At 34.2% G+C, this 15,365-nt stretch overlaps 1 protein-coding gene and 1 pseudogene across 1 annotated transcript in view; both read left to right on the top strand.

Moving 5' to 3' along the window:
- The window catches only part of VPS13B (vacuolar protein sorting 13 homolog B), a 754,271-nt gene that overhangs the window by 387,313 nt on the left and 351,593 nt on the right, over positions 1–15,365 (top strand). The window contains exons 24-25 of the mRNA XM_069465462.1: positions 3,106–3,326; positions 14,889–15,092. Of these exons, the coding sequence (XP_069321563.1) occupies positions 3,106–3,326; positions 14,889–15,092 (425 nt within the window). The remainder of the gene's footprint in view (positions 1–3,105; positions 3,327–14,888; positions 15,093–15,365) is intronic.
- LOC138381884 (zinc finger CCHC domain-containing protein 9 pseudogene) lies at positions 7,140–9,961 on the top strand (annotated as a pseudogene).

Here is a 15,365-nt window from a genome sequence, read left to right as displayed (position 1 = left end):
TTATTTTGGAGTATGTTTGTGTGTGTGCAGATAATGTGTTTTGTGGATTTTTGTGAAAGTGATTAATTATAGAATTTTTGTCATTACGTGTTAACATATTTTAGGTATAGTATGCTTTTTAAAACAGGCAATCTGCATGCTAAATAGACATGAAGTAGTAGTACCTTTAAACAGGAGTCCCCAACCTAAAGTGAGTTCTGTAATTATTTAATTATATATTACAATGTAATAAATAATAGAAATAAAGTGCACAATAAAAGTGATGTGCTTGAATCATTCTGAAACTATCTCACCTTCCCTGGTCTGTGGAAAAATTGTCTTCCATGAGAATGGTCCCTGGTGCCCAAAAGGTTGGGGACCACTGCTTTAAAAGGTTCTTTGTATGATTTAGGGTATGATATACCCAATTTCAATTTATTGGTCTAATTCCAAAGAAGAAACAGAAACATATATATGAGATAGTACCAATGTCATTTCTGACTTTTTTTAGATTTGACAGATTTAAATGTGCTGCTCTTCCAACATGACCACCGTTTAGCATTTCTTGGATAAAATAAGGTTTGAAAAAAATATGTATAACTCAGTACCAGTTTTAAAATATGTAATCTGAAATCATTCCAAAATATTTTAAGACAAATTTGGCAGAGCCTTTATTTTGTAAATAGCATGGAATTTGATGTAGGCTTTTAAATAATTTTAGAATTAGTTACAGATGATTTAGAGTTTGTAATTCTTTCTTGGGGGTAAAATATTTTAAATCCTAAGACAGACAAAGTACCACAGTGCTGACCACATATTATTATGCACTTAACATTGTTTCCAATCAAGTTATTGTGAACTACTGTTGCTAGATTTATTCTATTATGCAAATCTCCATTTCAGAGTTTCTGATTTTTTTAGTTTTATTTACTATATTTGGTCAAGACATTTTGAATGTTCAAACTTGTAGGAATCTACTTTGTGGTACCTACTGAATATCAAATGCATATTTAGACTCTTCTAACATATTTATAATATGATCCACTTAATAATTCACTTGTTATTTTTCCTTTAATGAAAAAATAATGTGAAATTATAAGTACATTGTGATCCATGGTCCTAACTCTGTCTGGGCATGTCTATTACCCATCGGGGAAAAATATATATGAAGGAAATATAACTAAGTGTTAATAGAGGTTGGGTGCAATGGCTGACACCTGTAATCCCAGCACTTTAGGAAGCCAAGATGGGAGGATTGTTTGAGGCCAGGAGTTTGAGGATGCAGTGAGATATATGATCACAACACTGCACTCCAGCCTGGGTGACACAGTGAGACTCTGTCTCAAAAAAAAAAAATATTACGTATTATTGGAGGTGGCAGAGTGAAAGGTGAATTATGACTGGTTTTGATATTTTCTTCTTTATATATTATACTTTCTAAATTATCTGTAGTGACTGTAGTGAGGTACTAGGTACTATTTTAAAAATAAATAAATGTTCTCAATTTGTTTTAAAATAACTGAGCTACTTAAAAAGAAGTCTGTACTATATTGTCTGTACTGACAGTATAGTAGAATGTGAAGTCCAAAATATAAGTGATAGGAACATATTGTCCATCAAATTGCTAACATAATAAATGTTTACATTCTAATGAGTGGACTTTTAAAAATTATTTCAAAAAATACTTTCACATAACTGTAATAAAAAGATGGTTTTGTCTCAGAAATTTATACTAATAAATTAATCTCATCTGAGGTAAGTTAGTAAAAGATAAAAGTATAAAAGGTATTTTGCTTTTAGTCCTGAAATTTATGAATGCTAATTTTTTATCAAGTACATTTTATTTAAAAGTAACTCATAAGTCATCCAGGAAACATATCCAATGCATGCTGGGTCTTACCACCACCAATTCTGATCAAGTAGGTCTGAAGTAGAACCTAGGAACCTCTGTTTCAAATAAGTAGCCCACGTGATTCTGATGCAAGGTGGCTCGATAGGCCGTAGTAGATTGTTTATTCTTTTCCTTCCTCATTCCATGGCCAGATCTATGGCCATTTTCAGTCCATAGAAAAATTATTGCCCTTTCCTAATTTAATCCATTTTCTGTATTCTCCAAGGTATGGTACATACATCCCCAACAGTTGCACAATACAATTCACTAGGGTAAGGGAAAAGGAAGTTATAAGTTCAATTTATATTTTTATCTCATTTCTTTAATTTCTATTCATATGTGTTTTATAATGTACTTAATTATTGACATAATATGTTATAATTAATACATGTTTAAAAGATAACTTTTAAGTAACTTGTAAATTGTTTAGCTACTTTGGGATACTATGTTTGCTTTTTTCTTTTATTTATTTTTTATAGGGTCTCACTCTGTTGCCCAGACTAAAGTGGTGTTTTTTAATGATGTAGTATTAATCCTAAATGTTAAATGTTTTTCATTTCAAATATAAACAGGCAGGGCATGGTGGCTTACCCCTGTAATTGCAACGCTTTGGGAAGCCAAGACGGGAGTATCACCTGAGGCCAGGAGTACAACACCAGCCTGGGCAACATAGCCAAACCTCATCTCTACAAAAAAATAAAAAATTAGCTGGTCTAGCACTCTGAGAGGCCGAGGCGGGTGGATAGTTTGAGCTCAGGAGTTTGAGACCAACCTGAGCTAGAGCCAGACCCCATCTCCATTAAAAAAAAAAAAAAAAAAGAAAGAAATTAGCTGGACAACTAAAAATTAGCCAGGCATGGTGGCACATGCCTATAGTCCTAGCTGCTCAGGAGGCTGAGGCAGGAGGATTGCTTGAGTCCAGGAGTTTGAGGTTGCTGTGAGATAGTCTGATGCCACGGCACTCTAGCCCGGGCAAGAGAGTGAGACTCTGTCTCGGAAAAAAATTAGCTGGGTGTGGTGATGGATGCCTGTAGTCCTAGCTACCCGGGAGGCTAAGGCAGGAGGATCACTTAAACCTAGGAGTTTGAAGCTGCAGTGAGCTGTGATCACCTGGGCAACAGAGTGAGACCCTCGACTCAAGAAAGTATGTACACAATACACTATTTACTATCCACTGGCAATTAACTGTATATTTGTTTGTGTGCTTCCATACTCCCTTTTGTCCCTTTTATCAGGTGATGCTTTTCCTTGGACTATCAGCTTACATCATTTCAGCATATATACACTTCTTGGAAAACAAGTGACACTTTGCTTAGTGGAACCTATGGGTTGTACCTCTACTCTAGCTGTCACATCTCAGAAGCTACTTGCTACAGGACCTGATACGCGACATTCATTTGTTGTCTGTCTCCATGTTGACCTAGAGTCACTAGAGATAAAATGCTCTAATCCTCAGGTTGGTACATTTGATTTATGAACGGAAATTTAAAGTAATGTGATTTTAAAACAATTGTTATTCATTTTATTGAAGGGTCTCTATTCTATTAAGTATCCTAAATTATTTTTAACTGGGCCATCAAGATCAGGGTGGTTAGATTAAGAATTGCTTTGAAGCTCTCTCAAGTTTTGTAATTTAAACTCTTTTGAAAATGTAATGGTCGTAGCACAAATGCATTTTTTGGCTGATGGAATGAAATCAGTTGCAGATGTAATGTTTTTAAACACTGAAGAACTACTTTACTGTTAGACTGGATCAGTCTGTTGAACGGATCAAATGTGATTTTCAATCAGATTCTCACTCAGAACTTCGCTTATAATGCAATATTTTTAAAAAGAAAAGAATAGCACTGTTTGCTATTAAAAAAGGCATCTTATTAATCCCATAAGATTTCAGTTGTCATAGGCTAACCATGTTATATCTTGCAATTTTATAATTTCATTTGAATTCAAATAAACAGGATTTGCACACATTATTAATTGCATATAATTTATACTTGTTTCTTTAACCTCAAGTAGACTGTACTGTATTTTCTACATATTATGTATACTGAATATTATCTAAAGTTATATTTTAAAATAATCCTTTTTAGAATATTATTGGATCTTATATATCAATATCAGGAAATCTATGTTTATCCCAACATTAACTATAAGCCAGTTTTTAAAGGATGTTTTTTAAAAGTACATTAAGTTAGTTGGATTCAGTCCCAGCTGCTCAGGAGGCTGAGGCAGGAAGATCACTTGAGCACGGGAATTTAGGACTGTAGTATGCTATGATCATGCCTGTGAATAGCCACTGCACTCTAGCCTGAGCAATAAAATGAGATACTATCTCCTAAAAAACAATTAGATTCAAGTTTTTTTTATAAAATAGATTCAAGTGTCATTCTGTATTTTATAGAGCACCTTATTGATACCATCCTCCTCCTTTCTTCTCTCCTCCCTGCCTCTCTTCACCTACCATAAACAGATTGGTATGACTTTTTTAATACATTTGTACACATTGAAAAGATTAGATCTGCTAATATATTGATGAAAGCCTTATAAAAATGCATATAATTGCAATTATGACAAGGCAGTTATATTAAAAGAACACTGTCATAAAAATGTAAGAGCTCATCCTCCATTATAAAAGTCATTTCTTTTTGAATCAGTAATAAATGCTTTTGAATGATACTAAACATTCCAGTTTAATGGCGATTGGCCTTTCTGTTATAACCAATAGTGATATAGAAGAGAATATTTATGAAATGACTTACCCTCTCTGAGATTACTCTTTGAATACTGCTGCTAATGGTTGCTTTAAAAATGTTCCAAAGAGGAAGGGAAGCTGTTAGGGGTTGAATTGTGTTCTAGCAGAAAGATAATATTAAAGTCATAACCCCCTGTATCTCAGAATATGACCTTATTTAGTAATAGGTTTATTACAGAAGAAATCAAGTTAAAATTAGGTAATTAGGGTGAATCGCAATCCTGTGTGACCGGTATCCTTATAAATGGGGAAATTTAGATATAGACATATATAGAAGAAAGATGATGTGAAGACATACGGGGAAAGTGCCACGTAAACATGGAAGTAGAGATTGAAGCAATGAAGCTGAAAGCTAAGGAACACCAAAGATTGCCGACCACCTCCAGAAGCTAGGAAGAAAGCCAAGGAACAATTCTACTCAGTCTTAGTCTCAGAAGGTGCATGGCCCTGCTGATACCTTGATTTTGGACTCTAGCCACTAGAAGTATGAGAAGATAAATTTCTGTTGTTTTAAGCCACTCAGTTTATGGTGCTTTGTTATGGCAGCTCTACCAAATAGAATATAGAGGAACAGATTCAACTTCTTTAGATCCTTTATTACAGAACCTGATAAAAAGGAAAGCATAGGAGATCTATTCCTAGCATGTCAACATAAGCCCCCTCAGCCTACTTTTCCCATTGATTATTCCTTTATACTCTGGGAACAATGTAAAAACCAACAATTAACTGCCATGTAAATGATTTTAAAATGATATTTTAAAATGATTAAATTGCAAAAAGACTTTAAGGCAGCTATTATAATTTTTTTAAATCTTGAAAGCAGTTACAGGAAAAAACATCTTGCATATAAGTAAGCAGTGATTTGAATGAGTGTAAATTTCTCATTAAAAGCCATAGGGAGACAGAAGATATTAGAACACTATCTTTAAAGTGCTAACATGAAGGAACTGTTAACCCAATGAAGATACCCCACAGAAATGAAAGTGAAATAAACACATTTTTAGATAAAGGAAACAAAAAATTTGTCACCACCTGCCCTGTTCTACAAGAAATGCTAAAGGATGTCCTTCAGCGTGAAGGAAAATGATACCAGATGAAAACTTGGATCTTCGGGAATGAAAGAAAACCAACAGAAATGGTAAATAGCTGGGAAAATATTTTTTGGAAAATCTATTAAAAATATGTATGACTATTGCAAAAAGCATGACATTGTCTACTGGGTGTTTCAGTGCATGTAGATGTAATATATAAGACATACAAGATATACAAGGCAACTGTAACATTAAGGAAGATGAGGAAAAGAGCCAAGTTTTTACATATCATGTAATAGCATTAACTCTTAAGTAGACTGTGAAAATTTTGGTATGTATATTATAATCTTTTAGAACAGCCCACTAAGCAAATGCAAAAATGTAAAGGGATAGAGCCAAAAAGCCGGTAGAGGAATTAAAATTAAATACTAAAAAATATTCAAATAAGCCAAAAGAAATCAGGAAAGAGTAACAGAGGAACGAAAGGTGGGGGTAGAAACAATACAAAAAACAAAATGGTAGCGCTAAGCCAACTATATCAATGATTATATTAAATGTTAATGATCTCAACTAGGCATCAGCAAATTAAATGCCTACGGGCAAATTTGGCCACACTCATATTTTTCATGTTGTAATCATGGTACAGCTGCAGAATTGAGTAGCAATAACAGAACTTGGGGTGGGCATGGTGGCTCACACAGTAATCCTAGCCCTCTGGGAGGCTGAGGCAAGAAGCTTGCTTGAGGCCAGGAGTTGGAGAGCAATAACAGAACAATGTACCTCACAAAGCCTAGGGGTGGGACAAAGTTTGCAAACTCTTGGTCTAAATACTCCAATTAAAAGGCAAAGATTTACACAGTTTGGGGGGGGGGGGGAAGCAAGACTCTACTATATACTGCCTAAAAGTGAAACACATGAAATATAAAGAAATAGATTATAAGTACATGCACAGGAAAAGATATATCATACAAATAGCATAAGAAGGCTGGACTTATTTTAGTGTCAGATAAAATAAAATAGTATTACCTGGATAAAGAGTGACATGAAACAAAAATTGACAGAATAAAGAGGAAAAGTAGATAATTCTACAACCACGGTAGGAAATTTTTACAATACCTCTCTAAGCAATGGATAAAACAACTAGATAGATAAATAAGTGGAGATATAGAAGAGATGAAAAATACTATGAACTCGCCTTGATCTAATTGGTATTTATCGAACAGTATATCCAACAACTGTGGAATGCACCTTTTTTCAGTTATATAATACATGGTCTCATATTTAAGAGGACTAAAATCATACAAAAGTATATTGGCCACAGTCAAATTAAATTAGAAATTAATAATAAAATATCTTTAAGAGAAGCTTCAAATATCTGGACCTTAACATGTTTCTAAATAATTTATGGGATAAAAAGGAAATCACTTGGGAAATTAGAAAATATTTTTATTGAATGACAATGAAAAAAAAAAAGTGGATATAGCTTATGGCAGTGTTTAGAGGGAAACCTATCTTTAAAAAGGTTACCAAAAGTTCAGCTCTTGTCCCCGAGGCTGCATTAGAAGAAGGAGGACAAGTGGTTGAGGAAAACGAAAGAGAGATTTATTAACAGCAAATGAGAAAAATGTCAGACTTCCATCATAAAGTACCAATTCCTAATCATAAGCAGAAATACAGAGCTTTAAAAGGGAGGATTTTCAGTTCTATGCTATTGTTGTTCAACTACAGTTGAAGATTCTGATCCTCCCATCTCCAGGGAAGGCAACTCCATGACCTCTACCCAGGACCTTCCGTTGAAGGTCCTGTAGCTCAAAGAACAAAGGACACTCCCCTCCCCCTCCTGACCACTGGCCTGAGGCAGGGATGCAGGTTTTATTTTATTTATTTTTTTTTATAACTTTAAATTTATTTCAGCATATTGTGGGGGTACAGAGGTTTAGGTTACGTATATTGTCCTTGCCCCCGCCCCCGAGTCAGAGCTTCAAGTGTGTCCATCCCCTAGACCGTGCACATCGCACTCATTATGTAGTATATACCCATCCCCTCCCCCCCCCCACATCAATGCAGGTTTTAGTTCTCCATAAGGAATGGGGGAGGTTTTAAAGAGACCAAAAACATTTTTACCATTTTTTTCAGGCCATTCTCTCTATTACATTAGAAAGGAAGAAAGGGCCGGGCGTGGTGGCTCACGCCTGTAATCCTAGCACTCTGGGAGGCCGAGGTGGGCGGATCGTTTGAGCTCAGGAGTTCGAGACCAGCCTGAGCAAGAGCGAGACCCCATCTCTACTAAAAATAGAAAGAAATTATATGGACAGCTAAAAATATATATAGAAAAAAATTAGCCGGGCATGGTGGCTCATGCCTGTAGTCCCAGCTACTCGGGAGGCTGAGACAGGAGGATCGCTTGAGCTCAGGAGTTTGAGGTTGCTGTGAGCTAGGCTGACGCCACGGCACTCACTCTAGCCTGGGCAACAGAGTGAGACTCTGTCTCAAAAAAAAAAAAAAAAAAAAAAAAAAAGAAAGGAAGAAAGAGCATGACAGATTAACCTGAATTTTAATGATAAAACTTGAGACTCCATATAGACCTCTTTCTTTTGAGTGGTTGCTTTAACTTATGCTTCTAGACCCTCTCTGAAGTCTTTCAAAATTCCAGAGGACAGCTTGGTTGCTTCTCCCCCGTCCCCCAAATGAATTAAGCAAATACTTACTGAGTCCTACGTGTAAGGCAGACATAAGGGAAACAAAGGTGAATAAGACAAACACGTGAAGAAGGCCATGTCTACATACATCATAATCCAACTGTTGAAATCCATAAATAGCAAATCTTGAAAATATCATGAGAAAATGCATGTATGACACATTACAGGAGAACCAAGATTTGATTAACAGCTTAATTCTCATAAGAAACCATGGAGGCCAGAAGAACATCTTTAAATTATGAAAATAAAAAATAAAGCTGCTCCATCCAGAAGTCTAAATCAAGCACAAGTAACATTTATACATGAAAACTAAAGAAAGATATTTTCAGATAAAAGAATCTATCACCAGTAGAACTGTACTACATGAAGTGCTAAAAAATATTCTTCATGCTGAAGGGAAATGACACCAGATGGTTGAGCATTTCTTCAAATGTTTATTGGCCGTTGAGTTGGCTCTTTTGTGAATTGACAATTTATATTGTTTACATTAATTTGTATTTTCTTGATTTATAAAGTTGAGCATTTTTTCTAATGTTTATTGACCAGTGGATTTGCTTTTTTGTGAATTGATAATTCACATCATTTACCCAGTCTTCTAATAAATTAGTTTTCCTTTCTTAGCAATTTGAAAGGGCTTCCTTTATACTCTATAAATACAAACATTTTTTTTGTAATGCAGTTAATTTGCCTTTAAACTTTATGGCATCTGGCAGGCTTCTCTCACTCTCCAATTGAGCTGCTCTAGAGGATTCATGTGCAATTGATAAGGTGCTTCTGTTAAAACTATGACTGGATGGACATGAGTTATCTACCACACATAACAAGAGACCCTTGCCTACAACACCATGGGAAGACTTGAAGAAGGGGTCCTTTGAAGGAAAAGGAATAAGCCAAAACCTACTGAAGCATAAACAACTTGAAACCAATAGACTATACCTTAAAAATGATACACCCCAAGCAAAACATAAAAGGAACAAAAAGAAAATAGTAATTAAATGGTGATGCAAATGGATTCTTAGATACCTAAGATAGAACTCACAGATGGTTTCATAATGGGGAGGGTATAGCAACAGTCAGTCAGGAAGTAAAGGAAGAAATGCAGTTGCTTCAATGAAAGGCAGTCAGTGGGAAGGAAGATGATTATAAAGACAAGCAGCAAAGAAATATGCAAGAGTATGCTCCTAGTGCAGAAAACCTGGTCATGGAACTGCAGAATGCCCAGCTGTCCTTGAAAATCGAGACATGGGCACTGGCAATATGTTACCTATGTGAGCACACAGAGCACAAAATAACCAAGTGTAAGGCTAAAGCAGACCTAGGTCTTGGTGAATTTCCTTTTACAAAATGTTTTGTTTGTGGGAAAATGGAGCACTTGTTTAGATCTTATCCTGATAATCCCAAAGGACTCTGTGCTGATGTTGGTGGATGCAAACTTTGTGGCTCTGTGGAACATTTAAAGAAAGGTATCTCTGAAAGTCAGAATTCAGAGCTAACGGTCACAGTTGGTCTCTGGGCAAAGGGAATGAATGCAGACCATGAAAAAATTTTGGGTACACTTAAACCACAGAAACTCCAAACAAAGATATCTAAAATTGTTAATTTTTTATGAGTATTACTATTGTTAGTTGCCACCTCATTGTTACTTTCTAAATTGGGCCTACTTCTGCAGTTAGAGCTGGGCTCCCTTGGAGCCGAGCCTCTGTTATAAATGTTGGTGTGATCTGGATGTGGTCAAAAACAATTTTCTGCATTCTATCCATCAAAGAGTACTTCTACCACTATTTAGAAAAAGATCATTGAAGAAAAGAATAAGATGATTAAATTGTATTCTCTAAAATAACATTTTTAACAGACAGAATTTAGACATAATTAAGTGGTTGTATAGTTGATTGTAACAGTCATCTTTTTTAAAAGCAAAATTATGCGTAAATGTTAACTACCCCGAAACAAAGGGTACTGCTTTGTACTGGGAAATAAATTTTTGGTTATATTGTTTTCTTAGTTCAAAGTACAATATATTATTATAGTAGAAATTTATTTATGAGTTGCCACAAAGTCTGCGTTTTTAAAATATTGAATAAAAGTACATTTGCTATTTTTTTTTTTTTTTTTTGAGACAGAGTCTCACTCTGTTGCCCAGGCTAGAGTGAGTGCCGTGGCGTCAGCCTAGCTCACAGCAACCTCAAACTCCTGAGCTCAAGCGATCCTCCTGTCTCAGCCTCCCAAGTAGCTGGGACTACAGGCATGCACCACCATGCCCGGCTAATTTTTTCTATATATATATTTAGCTGTCCATATAATTTCTTTCTGTTTTTAGTAGAGATGGGGTCTCGCTCTTGCTCAGGCTGGTCTCGAACTCCTGAGCTCAAACGATCCGCCCACCTCGGCCTCCCAGAGTGCTAGGATTACAGGCGTGAGCCACCACGCCCGGCCACATTTGCTATTTTTTAAAAATTAAAAAAAAACTTTATGGCATCTTTTGCCAAAAATGCTTAATCTTTCATTGTCAAATATATCTATATTTCTCTTTTTAATTTTCTGAGTATCCTGTCTTAATAAAAAGAGTATCATGAACCTATAAAAAACACACAGATGTACACATGCACATAGGATCTTGTAATTTAACTATTTTTATTTCTTCTTTTAAAATTAACAACTCCAAATAAATCTGTTTCTTGTGAATGCTTGCTCACTAATTCCTCTGTTTTTTATTTTTAAAATATATATGTTGTAAGGAAGAGGTGCAGATCAGTACTTCTTGTCCCTTTTTATTTTGTTGATTACTTTGAGAATGTGATAAAAACTGAGGCTTTTTCTCAGAACAATGTATAGACCCACTAAATTTTGGATATGCTGTCAGAATATGCAAATATGGCTTTTGATTATAGCCAATATGTAAGTTTATTGATTACATGTAACTGAAATAATTCCTACTTAAAATACCTTTCTTTGGTTTATCCAGTAGGATGACATTAGAAGTATGACCCTTGTACATTATTGCATGTGTCATTGTTGCTCAGATATAGAGCCCTTATGTAGTTTATGTACTTTTAAAATAGTTCAAGCTCTTATATGTAAAGTAGGCCCAGAGCAAATTCATTGTCATGTCAGTTGTTATTGTCTATATTAGTCCTGAAACTCTCATTGCTATTCAGGGTTCTTAGACATTACACATATTTATCCTGGTGCTTTTGTGTCTTTACAAGTGGTTTCTCACCCTTCGCTTCATCTTATCTGTTTTACCAAAATCACCCAATTTGCCTTAATATCTTCATATACTAATCTCACAGACCCTAAAATTGTGTTCATTGAAAAAGTATAGGAGCCTATAGAATTCTTTCTTTAACATAATAAAACTTTAATTTTCCTTTGGCCAATAATTTGATATATTGTCTTCATTTAGGCATTCTCAAGAATACAAGACTATCTTTGCATTTTGGGGTTTTAAGTGCATGGGATTAGAGAAAGAACAGATTTTATGTTCCTTTCCTATTCTTTTATTCATGGTTTTTATTGCTGTAAGTTATGTTGATCAATTTTTACCAAGGCAATGGAATTTGGCATTATTGTATAAGAACACAAACTTTGAATTCAGACAAAATTGGATTTATATCCTTGTACCACTCACTCATTTTTAATTTCTCTGAGCCTCCTGATTTTTATCTTGTAAACAAAACTAAGTATGATGTTTTATATGAGAAGTTGGGTATTTAAAAAAAAACTCTTTTTGAAACTGATTTTTAATGGTTGGTAACAACCTATATGCCAAATGAAGTAGTTTTTCTAAATTTATATTCACTCACAGCTCTCTGCATTATTCAACACAAATCACTAAATTGCTTGGTGAATTTCCATTTTGCCTTGTTTTCCATTCACATTGTATATCCATGGTTTTTCTTCTTCCTCTCTACCTTTATGATTCTATTTTATCTGACTCTATTATCTCTTAATACCCTGCAGGATAAGCCCTTCTTCTCTAACCGTATAGGACTCTCCATTGCCCCTATATCTTGTCTTGATCGTCCCTACACTTGGTTTGTGCTCATTCTTTACCTCTGACTAGAATGAATTTGTACCCACCTAAATCCTATCTCCCCTTCAGGAAAATATCTCCTTGAGGCTTTTCACAGCCTCTCCGGTCCAATTAAGTCTCTTTTCTGAAAGTCTCCATATTAAATGAGAAAATATATGTGAAAATAATTTTTAAAAAATAAATGTTATGTTTTTTCTATTCAATCAACATTTGATACTCACAATATTATCAATATTGAGTCACCTTCATACATAACTGATGTAAAGCTTCCTCATGTGGTACTCATTTTTTAGAGATTTTTTTTTTAAAAGTTTTATTGATATATACTTAACATACAATAAACTGCATGTTTATATTATCCAATTTGGTAAGATTTGGCTTACATACACACATCAAATTATCCCCACAATCAAGATAATGAATAAATCCAACATCTTCAATTTCTTTATGCAGCTTTGGAATCTCCTCTCCCATTCCTCCTCTATCACAGGCAACCACTGATCCTGTCACTATAAATTAATTTTTGTTTTTTAGGATTCTGTATAATGAAATTACCGTTTTATTCTTTTTGAGCCTCACTTCTTTCGTTCTGCTTAATTATCTTGAGGTTAATTCATGTTGCTTGCATCAACATGAATTATTTATTATTTGTTTAGCAATAAAAAGAAATAAACTATTCTGTCATGAATGTACTTCAGTTTGTTTACTACCTGTTAATGAACATTTGCCATTTTTTCCAATTTTTTGATATTACAAATAATGCTGCTATGAACATTTATGTACACATCTTTGTATGGACATAGGCTTTTAATTATACTTAGGAGCGGAATGGCTGGACCACATGGTAAGTGTGTGCCTTTTTCAAAATCCGTCAAACTGTTTTTATGTTTTCACTAGCAGAAAATGAAGAGTTTCAGTTGCTATACATCCTCACTAATACTTTGTATGGTTAGGCTTTTTAATTTTAGACATTCTAATAGGTGGCATGTGATAGTTCATTGTGGCTTTAATTGGCATAGTGTTTCAGTATGACTTAAAGGATAAAAGTTGAATATTTATCCATTTTTTTGCCTGTTTTTTAAACTTCTGAATTTGGGAAGTTTTGAGTTCTGTGTTAGCAGCTTTCTTCTTTGAAAATAAAAATATGTTTAAAGTTTATGTCTTTGCTTGGCACTTTAAATACACAATGTACTTGTTGACATTCATACATAATTTTTAAGTGGTAACAGTAAAAGGAATCAGAAGTAGTAACAATAAAAGCGTCATTTGTCTTAAATAAATAAGCCTATGCCCTTAGAAATATTTAGAACCTGACTTTTATGGTTTATGCTCTCATTTGTCAGTTCTAATTGTTTAGAAAAATGCAAAAGAATCCTTTTAAAAAATTTTGTTTGTAACAAAATTGTTTCTTTTTAGAAACTTATTCATGATTATGAAGGACAAAAGAATTTGAGCTGACATTTTTCTAAGAAGCTTTTTGTAATATCGTTAGTCATTAGATTATTTTTGAACAAAATAGCTATAACCCGAGATTTGAAACTTTATTACACAAAAAGCAGGAGAAAACTGCACACTCAAGTGCTGTTTTATATCAAATAAGGATTGACAACAGTGTTTTTATGCATCTGTTCTGCCCACATAAGAAGCCAGCTTCATCATCTGGATTTGTCCTGGGGCTGAAACTTTTTATAAATATGAGAATTATACTTTTTTTGAAAAAATGGCAAGCAGAATATGGTATCCAGCTGTGGATTTGCTTATATATTATATTTGCATTTATTTCCTGGGCTTGTTTTATACAGTATATGGCAATATGTTGTCATAAAAATTCCATGATTAATGCTTATTTATGAAATCTTGTGTAAATATCTTAGAACTCAGTCAAACAATGTGCAAGTTAAACAGTTTTTTTTCTCTGAGTAGTGGAATGACATATCCCATGGGAATAGTAGGTTGGATATGTTCTTTATCTATGGAAAAGTCTCATATGTAACATTTCTCTTTTACTATTCTATATTATATCATTCTTTTTTAAAATTTATTTTGCTAGGCAAGAAATTTAGTTTCACATTTATTCTTAGGAAAAATAGAGGAAATTTAGATGTGGAAATTATTTAAAAATAAAGATGGTAGTTATTTCATATTTCACTAAATAATTACATTTACTAACATGTATTTGTTTTCTGATTTTGATCCTGTCCTCTGGTTAAGAGGCTTAGGCATTTGTATTAATTATCTATATGTTAAAATAAATCTGTTCAATAATTTATTACTATGTTTTTAATCCACAGAAAATGCCAGATTATAAAATATCACAGTATGAGTACGAAGCAAATTTCAGGTGTGAATAAATCATGATCAGTGATACATTAGTAGACTTTTGTTTTGCAGATTCTTGTTTCTCCAGACTGGTTAATTTATTCATATTTAATATTTTAGTGAATTGTGACTTGAAGTTGAAAGACTAGTTTTCCCTTTTTTTTTTTTTTTTCCTTATGCTCAGGTCCAGCTCTTCTTTGAGATAACTGATACCATGAATAAGGTCTGGAATAAGATTCAGAAGAGAGGCAATCTCAGTCCATCTTCAGCCTATACAGACACCATGGCAGGGCCTGTCCCTCCTTCTCCAGTTAGAAGCAGTGTAGGCACAGCTCCTCCAGATACTAGCACATGCAGCCCATCTGCCGACATTGGAACTACTACTGAGGTAAGTGTATTTGAAAGATTCTGTTACGAAATAACACAGAGTTCCGTACTATGGTTAAGAATGATGATAACCTTACCACTGTGGAACCTGACAGATTCCAAAGAATCATGGGAAGCTGTGGCAGCAATGACCGTGTATTACTATTTCTTTTACGTCTGAGTGTTTTTATCACTTTCAGTAGGTTATGAGATAGTTCAAGAAACTACATGATCTATGAAATAATAAAAACTGAGACACAGTAAGACATGTTTCCTCAGAAGTATGGAAACTTAG

This window comes from Eulemur rufifrons, chromosome 3 (assembly GCF_041146395.1).
Source record: "Eulemur rufifrons isolate Redbay chromosome 3, OSU_ERuf_1, whole genome shotgun sequence".
NCBI lineage: Eukaryota > Metazoa > Chordata > Mammalia > Primates > Lemuridae > Eulemur > Eulemur rufifrons.
Note: the sequence above shows the minus strand (reverse complement) of the source record. Positions and strands in the feature narration are given on the sequence as shown.